Consider the following 15,644-nt stretch of genomic DNA (forward strand, 5'->3'; position numbering starts at 1 on the left):
AGGATGGCATTCCAATCGGAACTCTTATCAACAAACACATTGACTTGGACCCCATTTACCATCCCCTGAGAAAAAGAACAGGAAATGACATCACCACAGGAAATGAGATCACCAACCAATGGAAACCTAAACACATAAATAGAAAGCAGGCCATGCCACCAGTGTTTTCATCTGGAAGCTCACTGATGATGTTTCCTAGTATGGTGATGAACTGTCTGAAAACTAACCTAGCTCAGCGAGCAAACCTACATCCAGAACCTCATCTACTGTGTCTGTTGCTCTCAATGTGGTCTCTACATTGGGGAGCCAGGACACTAACTCGTGGAATGTTACAAGGAATATCTCTTGAGACACGCACCAAACAATCCCACCACTCTGTGGCTGACCTCTTCAACTCCCCCTCCCACTCCGCCAAAGACATGTAGTCCTGGGCCACCTTCACTGCCAAATCCTCGCCACCCGACGCCTGGAGGAAGAATGCCTCATCTTCCACCTTGGGACCCACCAATCACACGGCATTAACTTTGACTTCACCAGTTTCCTCATCTCTCTTCCCCCATCTCATCCCGGATCCAACCCTCCAACTCAGCACTGCCCTTTTGAACTGTCCCACTTATCCACTCCACTCTCCCCTCTGACCTGTCACCATCACCTCCCCACCTAGGTATCGCCTTCCCAGCTACCTTCTCCCTCCTATTTATCTCTCAGTACACCCCCCCAATTCCTAATGAAGAGCTTATACTCGAAACGTCGATTCTCCTGCTTTTCATTTGCTGCCTGACCAACTGTGCTTTTTCAGCTCCACACTTTTCAACTCTAACCTCTAACCAGTGGAGTATATTTCCCCTGATTTCCATTGACTCCTTTTGCTGGGGCTCCTTGATGATATTCTGGGTCAAATACTCCCTTAATATCAAGGGCAGTTACCCTTCTCTCACTTTTGAAATTCAACTCTTCTGTCCATGTTCTGACTATGGCTGTAATAAGGTCAGGATTCTAGTGGCCTTGGTGCAAGCCAGACTGAGCATCAGGTGAGCAGGTTATACTTTTGCAAGCCCCACTTAATAGCACTGCCAACAACCCCTCCTATCTCTTTGCTAATGATGAAAAGTAAACTGACTTCTCCAAGGTTCTGCATGATAGACTTATTAGTAAGTTAGGTCACATGAGATTCAGGGTGTACTTGCTAATTGGATAAATGATTGACTTAACAGCAGGAGACAAGAGTGGCGGTGGAGGGTTGCTTTTCAGACTGGAGACTGTCACCAGCAGCATTGTGGGTCCTCTTTCTTTTTGTTTGGCACTTACATAAATGATTTGGATGCAAATATAGTAGACATGATTGGTAAGTTTGCAGCCGACCCTAAAATTGGTCACATAGACAGTGAAAAATGGTTTCTAAGATTGCAAAAGGATCTTAATCAAACAGGTCAATGAGCTGAAAAATGGCAGATGGAATTCAATCTGGATGAATGCGAGGTATTGCATTTTGGTAGAACAAATAAAGATAAGGTTTATACAATTAATGGTAGGGCCTTAGATAGTGTTGTAGAACAGAGTGAGCTAGGGGTTCAGGTATATAATCCTTTGAAGTTTGTCTCACATTTGGACAGGGTTTTTAAAAAGGCATTTACCACACTTGCTTTCATTGCTCAGTCCTTTGTGTATAGGAATTAGGAAGTCATGCTGACATTATACAGAACATTGCCAAGGCCTCTTCTGGAATACTGTGTCCAGTTCTGGTCACCCAGTTATAGGAAGGATATTATTAAGCTGGAGAGGATTCAGGAGAGATTTACCAGGATGTTGTCGGATATGGAAGGTTTGAGTTATAAAGAAAAGCTGGGATTTCTTTTTCCACCTAGAGTGTACGAGGTTGAGAGGAGACCTTTTATTGAAATTAATAAAATAATGAGGGGTATAGATAGAGTTAATAGTAGTTGTTTTTTCCCTAGGATGGAGGATTTCACGAATAGGGGTCATGTTCAAGGTGAGAGGGGAGAGGCATGAAGGGCAAATTTTTAACACAAAAGATGGTTCGCGTGTAGAAAGAGCCTCTTGAAGTGGTGAATATGGGAGCAATTGCAACTTTTAAAAGATATTTGGGAAAGGTTTGGAGGGATATTGGCCAGGACCAGGCAGGTGGGACTAGTTTAGTTTGGGATTATGTTTGTCATGGACAGGTTGGACTGGAGGGTTTGTTTCTGTGCGGTGTGACTCTGTGACTCTATGATTGGACTGTCATTGCTGAGTTGGATCTTCCATTTTTTTAATACCAGGACACCCTGGCCAGTTTTTCACATTGTCATATAAATGCTACTGTTGTAACTGCACTGGAACAGTTTGGCTAAGGATGCGGCTAGTTGTGGAACATTCATTTTAAGTACTGTTGTCAGAATGATGACTGGGCCCATGGTCGTCTTACTATCCACAAACAGAAATTGCTGGAAAAGCTCTTGGCAGCATCTGTGGAGTGAAATCAGAGTTGAAGTTTCGGGTCCAGTGACACTTCCTCAAACCGTCCTCTTCTCAACATGCAGTGTTTTTAGCCATTTTATTGAAATGCTGAGAAGTGAATTGAATTGGTTAAAGACTGGCATCTGTGATGCTGTGCACCTAAGGACGAGAGTTGGCATAACCTGAGAAAAGAGGAGTGTAAATTTCATAGATTTCATAGAATCTATTTCATACAGTGTGGAAGCAGGTCACTTGGCCCATTGAGTTCACACCGACCGTCCAAAGAGAACCCCACCCAGATCCACTCCCCAACCCTACCTTGTAACCCTGCACTTTGATTTGATTTGATTTATTGTCACGTACAACTAAGTATAGTGAAAAGCTTTGTTTACGAGCAGTGTAGGCAGATCATAGTAAATTATGACGTACAGATCATGGGGTGTAAAAGAAACCTTGGACAGAGGCATACTGGTTGCATCACGCAGGATGTGCGCTAGGCCAGATCAACATTAACAAGATCAGCAATACTTGAAGTTGGAGAGCCTATTCATCAGTCTAATAATGGCTGGGGAGTTGTTCTTAAACATGCTGGTGCATATATTCAAGCTTATGTACCTTCTGCCAGATGGAAGAGGTTGTAGGAAAGCATTATCAGGGTGGGATGGATATTTGATGATGTTGGCAGCTTTTCCTTGGCAACAAGTCATTTAAATTGAGTCCATAGATGGGAGGTTGGCTTCTGTGAAGGTCTGGGCTGTGCACACAATCTTCTGTAGTTCTTCACGTTCCTAGGCAGATTAGTTGCCGTACATTGGACAGTATGCTTTCATTGGTGCATCTGTAAAATTTGGTGAGGTTCCTTGTGGACATGCCAAATTTCCTGAGCTGTCTGAGGAAGAGGAGGCGTTGTTGTGCTTCCTTGACTGTCACATTTTTGTGTGACGTCCAGGTCAGGTTGTCCGTTATCGTCACTCCTTGGAACTTGACTCTCTCAACCTCCTCTCCATGGATGTAGATGGGTTGGGGGGGGTGGTCATGTTCCCCTCCTTTCTTCCTGAAGTCAGTGATCAGTTCTTTCGTTCTGTAGATGTTGAGAGAGAGGCTTTTTATCATTGAACCACATCATCAAGCCATCTATCTACTTTGTGTTCTGCCTTGTCATTGTTTAATATTCATCGTTCCATGGTCATGTGTCAGTAAACATGCAGTTGGTATTCATTTGGCATTTGGCAATACAGTTGTGTACAGGGAGTACAGTAGGGGGCTGAGGACGTATCCTTGTCTATCTTCATTGATTGTGGTTTGTAGGTCAGAAAGCTGAGGATCCAGTTGCACAGGGTGGAGTCGAGATCTAGTTTTCAGAGTTTTGAGATCAGTCTGGAAGAGATAATAGTGTTGAAAGTGGAGCTATAATCAATGAACAGGAGTCTGAGATAGGTGTCCTTGTTGTCCAGATGCTCTACAGATGCATGCAGGGCTGGGGAAATATTGTTCGCTGTCGACCTGTTTTGCCACTAGGCAAATTTTAGAAGATCGAGGCAGGCTCAGAGACTACAGTTGATGTGGGCCATGATCAGTCTGTTGAAGCACTTCATGATTATGGAGGTCAGAGTCACTGGGTGATAGTCATTAAGGCACGTTGCATTTGCTTTCTTTGGTACTGGGATGATGGTGGTCTTCTTAAAGCAGGTAGGGACTATGTCATGTAGGAGGGATGGTTGAAGATGTCAGTGAATTTCTCTGCCAGCTGATCAACACAGAATCTAAGTATTCAGCTGGAGTCTCCATCTGGGGCCTTGGGTTGACTCCCAGGAAGACTGATCTGATGTTTGCAGCTGTGACAGTGGGCACAGATGTGTCTAGGGCTGACGGGGCAGGTGACACCTCGCTGGCATTCTGCTTGAACCAAGCATAGAAGGCATTGAGCACATCAGGTAGGGATGTGTCTTTGTCCACTATCTTTCTCTGTTTCATTTTGTATCTCCAGAATGTTGTTTAGGTCTTGCCACAGGTAGCAGGAGTGTGTATGGTTGGTTTGGGCCTTTGAATCGGTTCGGTACTGCCTCTTGGCATTTCTAATGTCTTTGTGGAGGTCATTTCTGGATTTTGTGTATAGGCCTGGGTCGTCCGTCTTGAATGCTGCACGCCTGGCCTACAAATTTCTGGACATTAAGGGCAATTTAGCATGGCCAATCTACCTAAACTGCATATCTTTCCACTGTGGGAGGAAAGCAAAGCACCTGGACGAAACCCATGCAGACAGTTGCCTGATGGTAAAATCCATCCCTGGCCCCTGGTGCTGTGAGGCAGCAGTGCTAACCACTGAGGCACCATGCCTCCCCAGTATCCACTAGGATTCTGACTCTTGAACTCTCTGCTAGAAAGTGCAAGTTCAGGGTTGGAACTTGCGTTCAATGTCCCACATTGATGCTACTGCCATTCCATTTCAAGTCTCTCAAAGGCAGAGTGGGTTCTTTTGTAAAGTTTGGAGATGACGAGTACCTGCAAAGCTATTCCACAAGAATCCGCACTTTCACATTCTTCACATTCATCAAGCCATGGAATCACAGAATTGTTATGGTGCAGAGGGAGGCCATCTGTCCTATTGTGTTAGCATTGGCTCTCTGAATATTTTCATTTTGTGCCAATCACATGAATTTTCCTCATGTGTGTTGTCCAAGGAAAACCATCTCATCTTCTCCAAACTTCCCTCCTAGCTGTGTCATTCTCTGGAACCATTCTTGCAAACTGTTTCTTTTGATCGTCTGTGAGGAATATCCAGTGCCCAGCCATTAGTCAGCATTGTATTATTTAACTGCAGTCACCAAGGTTAATGATTGAATTGGAAAGCTACTTAATTTTAATAAAGCCAATTTTTCTTATACAATCTACGCAGTTATGAATCTATGACAGCTTTATTGCCTAATGGCTGATGAGTTTAGCAGAACATGGGCAACCAGGCAGGACTGTTGTAGATAACTTCATTTCCAAGAGCTGGAATAACTTACTCACTGAGCTATATTTGTTTTTCAGTCCCGCCTTCTTGCAGGAAGTACTTGTTATCTGCACTTAGTGAGGCAGACAATGAAACCTCACCTTTTGATGAATCACTTGAAATTTGTACTTAGTTTCCACCCCAACCTGCATAAAATAAAGTGCACATTTGTACAATTTTTTAATATGCTGACTTCAAAACAACTATTTAAACCTCAAGATGTTAGTTTTTCAGTTCAAAGTGTTTTAAAATTTTTTTCTTGTCTTGGAGCAGAATGTGTAGTTGTTCAGGCGTAAGTGATGAAAGTACTGAAAAGATACAAGATTAACTATGTTCTCGCATTTCTTGTAACAAAGCATATTTGACAGTGTTCCAAGCATTGATCTTTGAATGAAGTATTTGAGTATCTCTTTCATAGTGTTAGTAAAGAGCCCTCCAGATTCATTGTAACGGAAATAACACCAATAGCTACGTAGGTTGATTTTCACAGTTTAGTAACAACAAATTTGAAGACGTTAACTAATTTACAGAAACATTTATTTGAAACATTTAGTTTTGTTTCTTGCATTATGAGATGGTTTGTTTTTTGACTTATTGCTGTTCTGCTTCATTTAGAGTCATTGAGTCATACAGCATCCTTCCATCCAACTCATCCCAATCTGATATAGTCCCATTTGCCAGCATTTAGCCCATATCCCTCTCAGCCCTTCCTATTCATGTACCCATCCAGATGCCTTTTAAATGTAATTGTACCTGCCTCCACCACTTTGTTCCATACACGCACCACAGTCTATATGAAAAAGTTAGCCCTCAGATCCCTTTTCAGTCTTTGGGTCGACTGACCTGCTTCCATATTGTTAGGATTCAGTGATTTCCCCTCTCACCTTTAAATCTATGTCCCTAGTTTTGGACTCCACCATGCTAGTAAAAAAGCCTTGGATATTCACTCTATCCATGCCCCTCATGATTTTATAAACTTCTATGAGGTCACCCTTCACCTCTGATGCCCCAGGGAAAGTAGCCTCTCCCTAAAACTCAAACCATCCAGTCCAAGCCACAGCCTTCATTTGGTATCACATGATCAATTCTGCATATTTCAACTGAAATTAAATAAATTTAAGCAGTCACTGCCTGTTTTAAATATGAAAAAGAATCCAGCAAGGGATGAGTCAGAGATGGATTGTGTAACTGTAAAGAATTCAAAGTATAATTGATGTAATTCATATGATCAAGAGGAAGTAGAGAGTAGCATTTGCGAAGTCTGCAGTGCAGTATTCTGCTTATCCTACAAAGAAAAAGGTACAATTGAAACTTGTGTATTGTCCTGGTGACACCTTTCATGTCTCCCTTTCAGTAAGTCTTTTTGTCGTCATCATAGAGCTATGATTTTTCAACACGAGTGCTCTATTTAGAAACATCAGTTTTGACCATTCCAGATAACATCATCTGAGAACATAGTGTAGTCAGTTTCCATTTGTTCATTGTCAACACTGGCTACCTGTTTTTGACTCTACCATTGTCTCTGAATTCTCAGGCTGCTGGTGTAGCATTTTAAATAATTTTACCTTGGGATGTGGATTTTGCTGGCTAGGCCAGTGTTTATTGCTAACCCCTAATTTCCCTGGAGAAGCTGGTGGTGAGCTGCCTTCTTGAAGTGTTGCAGTCCCTGGATTGCAGGTTCAACCACAGGGCTATTAAAAAGGGAATTCTAAGATTTTGAACCAACAACAGTGAAGAAACAGAAATGTAATTTCAAACCGGAATGGTTAATAGTTTAGAAGGGAACTTGCAAGACATGGTATTCCAATGCATCTGCTACCCTTGTTCTTAAGTGATGGAAGTTCCTGGTGGAGGATTTTTAGAGTGAATTACTGCAATGTGTTATGTATATATTACACATTGCTGCCACTGTATATTGGTGGTAAAGGGAGTGAATGTTGAAGGGGATGAATGGAGTGTCAGTCCTGTGTTTAGTCCTGAATGGTGTCGAGCTTCATGAGTGTTGTTGGAACTGTGGTCATCCAGGAAAATGGTGAGTATTCTATCACACTCCTGATCTTTGCCTTGCAGATGGTGGACCAGCATTGGGGAGAGTGGAGGTGAGTTACTTGTTGCAGGTTTCCTAGCCCGTGACTTACTCTTGTAGCCAAAGTATTTATATAGCTAATCTAGATCAGTTTCTAGTTAATTGTATCCCACAGGGTATTGATAGTTGACAATTTAGCAATAGTAATATTATCAAGGATATCAAGGCATATGGTTAGATGCTGTCTTGCTGGAGATGGTCAGTGTCCAGCAGTTGTGTTACTTGAATGTTAACTGGCACTTATCTTACCGAGCTAGGATATTGTTCAGATCTTGTTGCATGTGGATATGGGCTGTTTTAGTGCCTGAGTTGTCGCAAATGGTGCTCAGATTGTGCAGTCCACATATAATGTTATTGGTGATCTTATTGGTCATTTATTGATCCGAAGGTGGTTGGACCTAGGACCCTATCTTGAGGAACTCCTGCAGAGATGTCCTCTGGCTGAGATAACTGAGCTCCAATAACCACAACCATTTGCCTTTTGTGCTACATTTGACTTGAACCAGCGCTAAGAATTTTCCCTGATTCCTATTGACTTTAGTTTTGCTAGGACTCCTTGATGCCATTCTTATGTTAGATAAATACTACTTGATGTCGAGGGCAGTCACTCTCACCTCTTCTCTGGAATTCAACTCTTTCATCTGTGGTGACACACAGGTTATAATGAGATATAAAGTTTAGTGGCCTTGCCATTGATAATGGGGATATATGTGGACCCTTGTTTGATTGTTCGTGCGCAACTATGATGGAATTTGGCAGGACTGTGGAACATTGACCTAGTTTGATGTCTGTAGATTTGCTTCGTTTAATATATAGCATACTTACTTCTCCATTTAGCATGGATGTAATCCTTTGCTGTAACTTCACCGTTTTGTCACTTTACTTTTAGTATGTGTGGTATTATTCTAGGCATATTCTTTAAACTTCTGATTGAACTAGGGTTCCTTGCCTTATGATTATGGTAGGATAAGGTTTTGCCCAGCCAAGACATTTGATAAATTGACATTTCAGTGTACACATCACTTGAAAAGTACAAAGTTCTAGCAATATTCTTTGTTGAAGGCATTTTACTTTACCCCTTTGTTGATTGGTAAGAATGCATTTACTATCTCTAATAATTTGTTATTTTCATTTGGTGCCTCTGCATCTGCGGATTGTATCCCCAATCCTGCTAAAATTTACTTTTGCTGAAAGTGTAGTCTCTGCCAGTATTTTTGCTGACACATTGACTGGTCTCTATTATGCAGATTTTTTTAATGTTCCAGGTTTCCATCGTTTGTAGACGTTTTTAATTGAATGAATGTTTTGCTACTTTGACAAGAAATATAAGAATATGGGGGAGATTTTCCTTGGGTTTTGCAGAGGAACCTCGGTTATCCAAATGAAATGGGCGGGGAGTATTTTGTTCGGATAATCAAATGTACGAATAACACAGTTTAACCAAGCATCGGGACCTTGAGATCTTGTTCGGATAATCTGAAGTTCAGATAATCGACATTCAGGTAATCAAGGTTCCTCTGTATATGCGTAGAGAGGAGCATGTAAATTCAGGGAAATCAGGTGAGTTCCTTGTGGTTATGTGCAACATCTTAATTTCCCAATAGTCACTAACTCTGATAATCACATCCATGGTATATCCTTCCCAATACATTTCAAAAGTAACAAAATCAAGAATATACGTATTGCCTCCATCCCATTTACAACCAGTGACTGTACATTATCTGCAAAGATTTGCGTTTTTGTGAATTCTTTATTTTTGTTTGTTGGTACATGGTACGTTAACACACCAAACACATTGAAACATACATATTTGGTTTCTCACTATTACCTTAATTGTTGCTTGGAATAAGGTTGGAGGCTCTCACCAGCATTGATTGTTTCTGTACCTTTTAGGATCTCGAACGAGAAATCTCCTTTCAAGAGGACAGTGGTTTATACTACTACTATTATAAAAAGATGTTGCAGGCAACATCAATCCAAGAAGGTACTTTAAAAAAAAACTCTATGTATTTTTGATAGTTTTTTTTTGTCACAAGCCACAATAATTTGAAGTCAGTCATAACCTTAGTAGATCTTCTTTGTTTTATTGTAGGTGCCTTTTTGCCTTTTCTCTCTGGCCAGACCTTTACTCCATTTTTTTTTAAAGTTTGTATCTGAAGTGTAGTTATTTTGTCTGGATGTTCTAAATTGTATCCTCCATTAGTTTACTTTTTTGTGCATGTGGTTTAGTGTATTATGTCTTTGCGACCCATTGTGCTTTTGGAGCTCTGATATTTTACATTTGTTTTGCTTCATTGCTAATGACTTCTGAACAGTTATGGTCGCTCATGCATAACCATGTTACCTTTCATGGATAAAGTGTAGTAGCCAAGGAACTTAATGTTGTATCAAAGTGTTGCTCAGTACGTTTAAACCAGCTTAGACCTATAATTTTTTCATTCTGTATGTCACACTATTTCAATATTTCTGTTTAATGAAAACTATTTTGTTTTACCATTAGGTCTTTTTGAATTGACACATGACAACAAGACATTATCATTGAGGACCCTTAATTCAGTGCAGCAAATCAACCTGTATCCAGAAGTCTTTGCTGGTATATTGTACCGTATTACTGGTAGTCAAGTATGTATCTTCAGGTAGCCAATTATGGTGCATCTTTAGATGCTTAATTTGGATGATATTTCACTTAACTTTTTTATTCTGACAATAAAGGCATTAAGAGAATTATCATTAATGTTATCTGGTGTTGGAAGAGTATACCTTCCAAAGCCTGAAAGCCCATTAATGTGGAGAACCTTGATCATCTTTCATGGTGGAGTAACTGCCCTTATAGCTTCCTCGTTATTGATTGTTCTGTCTCTCCCCTTTCAACTGCATGTGTCCATTACTACAGAACTCAGTTCCTGCTCAGTATTCTTGTTGATAATATTTGTTAATATTCAGTATCTTACCATTATCCCATAACCCATTTAGAGACTTGAGAAAAGCACTGTCACTTTGTCAGCCACCAGCTACAGAATATTAAATGTTCCTATCAACAACCTCACCGAAAGCATTGACCTCACTGAAGTTGTTGACTTGAAATTCCATACTGAACTTGGCTATTAAAATGTAATTTCCATCAGAACCGAATGAGGATCCAGCAGTGGCCATATCTTCTAACTACTGGGGGCAAGAAGTTTTGCCTTTTAACATTTTTTTAAATTTAAAAATAAACCCAAATGAGCCACGTGGATTTCATGTTCCATTACCAAGTTCCATTTTTGAATTTGGCCCAAATAAAATAACTATCATAGCAGGGGAGAAAGAAACACAGTTATGCAAAATTTGGTCAAAACCATGGAAACTTGTACTCGAACACTAAACTTTAAACCCATAACATACACAGTTCTCTTCTCAGCTCTATTTGCAATACTAGTTACCTCTCCACAGTAATAGCAATGAGAAAGATTGGATTTCAGTACAAAGGTAATGAAACAACAGATGCCCGTCACAAAGTGAGTTAATTTTTTTTGTGAAAAATGGGTTCTGGAAAACAAACATTTTAATGAATACTTATTAAGATGATATGTTCTTATTCTAGAGCATTTCTTTAGAAGATCAGTATAATGGTTGTGGGTTTCTGGTCTGCAACATTAATAATAATATTCTTAGTAACTCCTATTAGAGTAAAACAAATTCCTTTTTGCATGTTGATTCCCTGGCATCCAGAGAGAAGTTCAACTTTCAGTGAATATTGTTTGAAGTCAGGACCGCAATGTCATCTAATTATCTGAAGGCAGTGTTTTAGAGACTCTACTTCATACACATGTCTATTCTGTGTGAACTTGTTTTGCAGGTACTGGCAATACTAAGTTTTTTTTTGTCCCCATAGGAAGCAATTGAGCCAGTGTATTTTTACATTGGCATAATATTCGGATTACAAGCAGTTTATGTGACAGCACTGTATGTCACAAGTTGGATACTCAGTGGGACATGGATGGCAGGCATGCTTACAGTAGTGTGGTATATTATAAACAGGTAAGCCTGGCTTAGCCTAGAAGTCATTATTTGTACCTTCACAAATAAGGCATCTAATTGAACCTGGTAGAGTGCTCTTGATCTGTATTAAATTATAGTTTAGAGCATTCATAATTAATTTTTAATCACCTTATCCTAATAAATATTGAATTTCCTTTTTCTGCCATTTTATACTGAACTGTAAAATGGTTGTTGAAGATCTCCTTCAAACATTTGCCTGCTAATTTCTTACTATTGGCCATCATTTTTTTAAAGCTTGTGATATTTTGTGTGGCACCTTATTAGTGCCTTTCGGAAATTCAAGCATGTTACATCCACTGTTTCTGCTCATTATTTCCTCAAAACACTCTACTAGATTTGTCATAAACACTATTTCTCCTTCATAACTTCTCTTTGATAAAACTACTTAATTTCTATTTGGCAAATTGTTTTGCATCTTTTTGAGGATATAACTGGAAGGTAGTTAAACCCTTGGTAAAGCCATAATGACTTTGTCTGATTCTACTGTGATTTTCTAAGTTCATTGCTAAGATTCATTTAACAATTGATTTTAATATTTTCCTGATGATTGATGACAGGCTCACTGGCCTGTTTTCTCTCTCTGTCCATTCTTAAACAGTTGTGTTATATTTCCTAATTTATAACCTGCTGGGATCATGCTAGAATCTAGATGCCAAATTGCAATAAGTATTTCATAGTATGAGTGGTCATGCCTCAGCAGTCTCTTCAAGATGATGTAGAGTTTCCTTTTATATGGATTGTGCAGGAATTCACGGTTTTAATATATTCATAAGCTTTTTCTTTGGCTAATGCATGTTCAAGTAGCTTAATCAAAATTGTCATTCCAGATGTTGAATTAATCTGACTAGTTTATTGCGAAATCTTTCACGCATACTTTACATGACCTTGGGACATCCCAAAGTTTTACAGCCATTGAAGTATTTTGGAAATGTAAACATGGAATCATTTAAAATATAGGAACAGGAATAGGACGTTTGGCCCTTCGAGCCTATTGCTTCATTTAATATGATCATGATCGATCCAACTCAGGATCCTTTTCCCACTTTGTCCCCACACCCTTTCATCTCTTAGCCTTAAGAACTATACCTAACTCCTTCTTAAAAATATTCAATGTTTGGCCTCCAATGCTTAGTGTGGCAGAGAATTCCACAGGCTCACCAGTCTCTGGGTGAATAAATTTCTCTCCATCTCAGGCCTAAATGACCTCCCCCATATCCTTAGACTGTGGTCCTTGGTTTTGGTTTCTGTGAGGCCTCTCCCTTTCTTCTAAACTCCAGTGTATATTATCCTGACTGATCCAATCTTAGCATCATATGTCAGCCTTGCTATTCCAGGAATTGGTCTATTCAACTTTGTTACACTTTGTCCATAGCCAGAACATTGTTCTTCAGAAAAGAAGACCAAAACTGCACCAGGTATGGGGGTCTCACCAAGGCCACATACAATTGCACCAAGCCATCCCTGCTCCTGTACTTGAATCTTCTCACTATGAAGGCCAACATACCACTTGCCGCCTTCATCGCTTGCGGCATGTGCATGTTTACTTTTAACTACCAGTGTGCCAGTCTTGTTGCTCCTCACCCTTCCTCAATCTATTGCCGTTCAAATAATAACCTATCTTCCTGGTTTTGCTGCCAAAGTGATTGTAGACTGATGAGCAAATTAGCTGCAATATTACCCAAAGTCCATGAGAGATAAAATATTCCCAGTAATGTTGATTCAGAAAAAAAATGATGCTGGGAGCCTCCTTGCTTTACTGTAAATCATAAGAAATAGGAACAGGAGTAGCCATTTTATCTTCTCCGACCTGCTTCATACAGGAATATTTAATATCCAATCAATTTACCATTTCATCCAAAGACAGTCCCTCCAGTCTTGTGACACGTCCTCAGTACTACGGTGTTGTATCTGACAAGATGTTTCAGTTTCTGCACTGGGCCTTGAATCTACAACTTGCTGACTAACAGTGAGCCAAGCCTGACACCTACACTTAGAATTAAGAATTGAATTGCCACATTTAATGTTCTTCCGATTTTGTTATTTATTTTAGGATCGATACAACCAGAGTGGAATATACCATTCCTTTAAGAGAAAATTGGGCATTACCATATTTTGCATTACAGGTTGGAGCACTCACAGGTTATATGAAGACCAATGTTAATTCTACTATGGAGGTGAGTGTGGTGAATTTAGATGACCTTTTTTGTGATATTTTGTTTCTAAATAGAAAGTTTGCATATTCATACAACCTATATTTTTAACTCATGTTTTTAATTTTTAACTGTTGCCACCAATAGTAATGCACATAACTATATGTTAGGTCCTTCATGTAGAGTCATAGAGTCATATAGCAGGGAAACAGACCTTTTGGTTCAAGTCATCCATGCCAACCAAGTTTCCCAAATTAAACTAGTCCCATTTGCCTGCGCTTTGCCCATTACCCTCTAAATCTTTGCTATTCATGTACCTATCCAAGTGTCTTTTAAATATTGTGAATCTACTATTAACTCTGGCAGTGCATTCCATATAAGAACCACTCTCTGTGTGATAAAAGTTGTTCCTCCAGTCCCTTTTAAATCTTTCTCCTTTCACCTTAAATCTCTGCTTTCTAGTTTTGAACTGCCCTACCCTAGGGAAAAGACCATTGCTATTCACCTTATCTGTGCCCCTGATGATTTTCTAAGTCTCTATAAGATCACCCCTCAGCCTCCTATGTTCCAGTGACAAAGATCCTAGCCTCTCCAGCCTCTCTGTACAATTCGAATTCTCTAGTCCTGGTAATACCCTTGTAAATCTTTTCTGCACTCTCTCTAATTTAATAATATCCTTCCTATTGCTGGATGACTAGAACTGTACACAGTACTCCAAAAGTGACCACATCAACATCCTATACATCTGCAACATGATGTTCTAACTCTTATACACAATGGTCTGAGCAATGAAGGCAAGTATGCCAAATGCCTCTTTACCACTCTGTGTATCTATGACGCAACTTTCAAAGAACTATGTACCTGCACCCCTAGGTCTCTCTGTCCAATAATACTCTCTAGGACCCTACTGTTAACTGTGTAAGTCCTGCCTTTCTTTGTCTTACCAAAGTGAAACATCTTGCATCTTTCCAAGTTAAACTGTATCTTCCACTCCTCAACCCATTGATTCAATTGATCAAGATCCCTCTGTAATTTTAGATAACCTCTTTCACTATCCGCTATACCACCAATTTTGATGTCATCTGCAAACTTACAAACTATGCTTCCAAAATTCTTATCCAAGTCGTTTATATAAATGACACATAGCAGTTGATCCTGCACCGATCTCTGTGGAACACTGCTGGTAATAGGCCTTCAGTCTGAAAAACAACTCCCCACACCACCACCGTCTGTCTTCCACTGTCAAGCCAATTTTGTATCCAATTGGCAAGTTCTTCCTGAATCCCATGTGATCATCCCCTTCTTATTTCTGCTTTCCATCCAGATAGTTTCATGGATGATTCCCCAAGAAATGTCCTCTCCAAGCACAGCAGTAATGTTTTCCCTAATCAAAAACGTCACTGTCCATCCTGTCTTGCCTCCCTTCCTTTCTATCATGTTTAAACCCTGGAACATTGAGCTGCCAGTCTGATCCCTCCCTCAGCCATGTTTTTGCAATAGTTTTGATTATCCTGGTCATATGTTCCACCTTACCTGTGAGGCCTCTAGTATTGAAATAAACGCAGTTTAGTCCTTCAGAGTGCGCTTATTCTCTAATGTGCTCTTGCTGCCAATCGAATTAACTTGCTCCCTTTAACTTTTGAGCCATCTTCACTTGTCTCTCTCTATCCTCACAACTATTTAGGATTCCCCTATCTCTCTCTCCAACCCCCCCCCCCCCCCCCAACCACCACTTCATACTAGTTTAAAGGCTCTCTAGTAGCTGTAACAAATCTCCCCACCAGAATGTAGTCTCCCTCCAGTTCAGGTGAAATCCATCCCTTTTGAACCTTGTACGTTTCTCATTTTCAACAACTCATACAATTCCCTTTTTAAAATTGCTTATGGGATCAACTTCCCCCACCTTATCAGGTAG

The 15,644-nt window shown here is 40.0% G+C and overlaps 1 protein-coding gene across 5 annotated transcripts in view; it reads left to right on the forward strand.

The window, feature by feature from the left end:
• LOC132815029 (probable C-mannosyltransferase DPY19L4) overlaps positions 1-15,644 on the forward strand; it is a 101,484-nt gene that overhangs the window by 23,818 nt on the left and 62,022 nt on the right. For all 5 annotated transcript variants that reach the window (XM_060823684.1, XM_060823683.1, XM_060823681.1 and 2 more), the window contains exons 4-7: positions 9,432-9,522; positions 10,039-10,160; positions 11,413-11,558; positions 13,630-13,753. In XM_060823684.1, the coding sequence (XP_060679667.1) occupies positions 9,432-9,522; positions 10,039-10,160; positions 11,413-11,558; positions 13,630-13,753 (483 nt within the window). The remainder of the gene's footprint in view (positions 1-9,431; positions 9,523-10,038; positions 10,161-11,412; positions 11,559-13,629; positions 13,754-15,644) is intronic.

Source organism: Hemiscyllium ocellatum, chromosome 4 (genome assembly GCF_020745735.1).
Source record: "Hemiscyllium ocellatum isolate sHemOce1 chromosome 4, sHemOce1.pat.X.cur, whole genome shotgun sequence".
Taxonomy (NCBI): Eukaryota; Metazoa; Chordata; class Chondrichthyes; order Orectolobiformes; family Hemiscylliidae; genus Hemiscyllium; species Hemiscyllium ocellatum.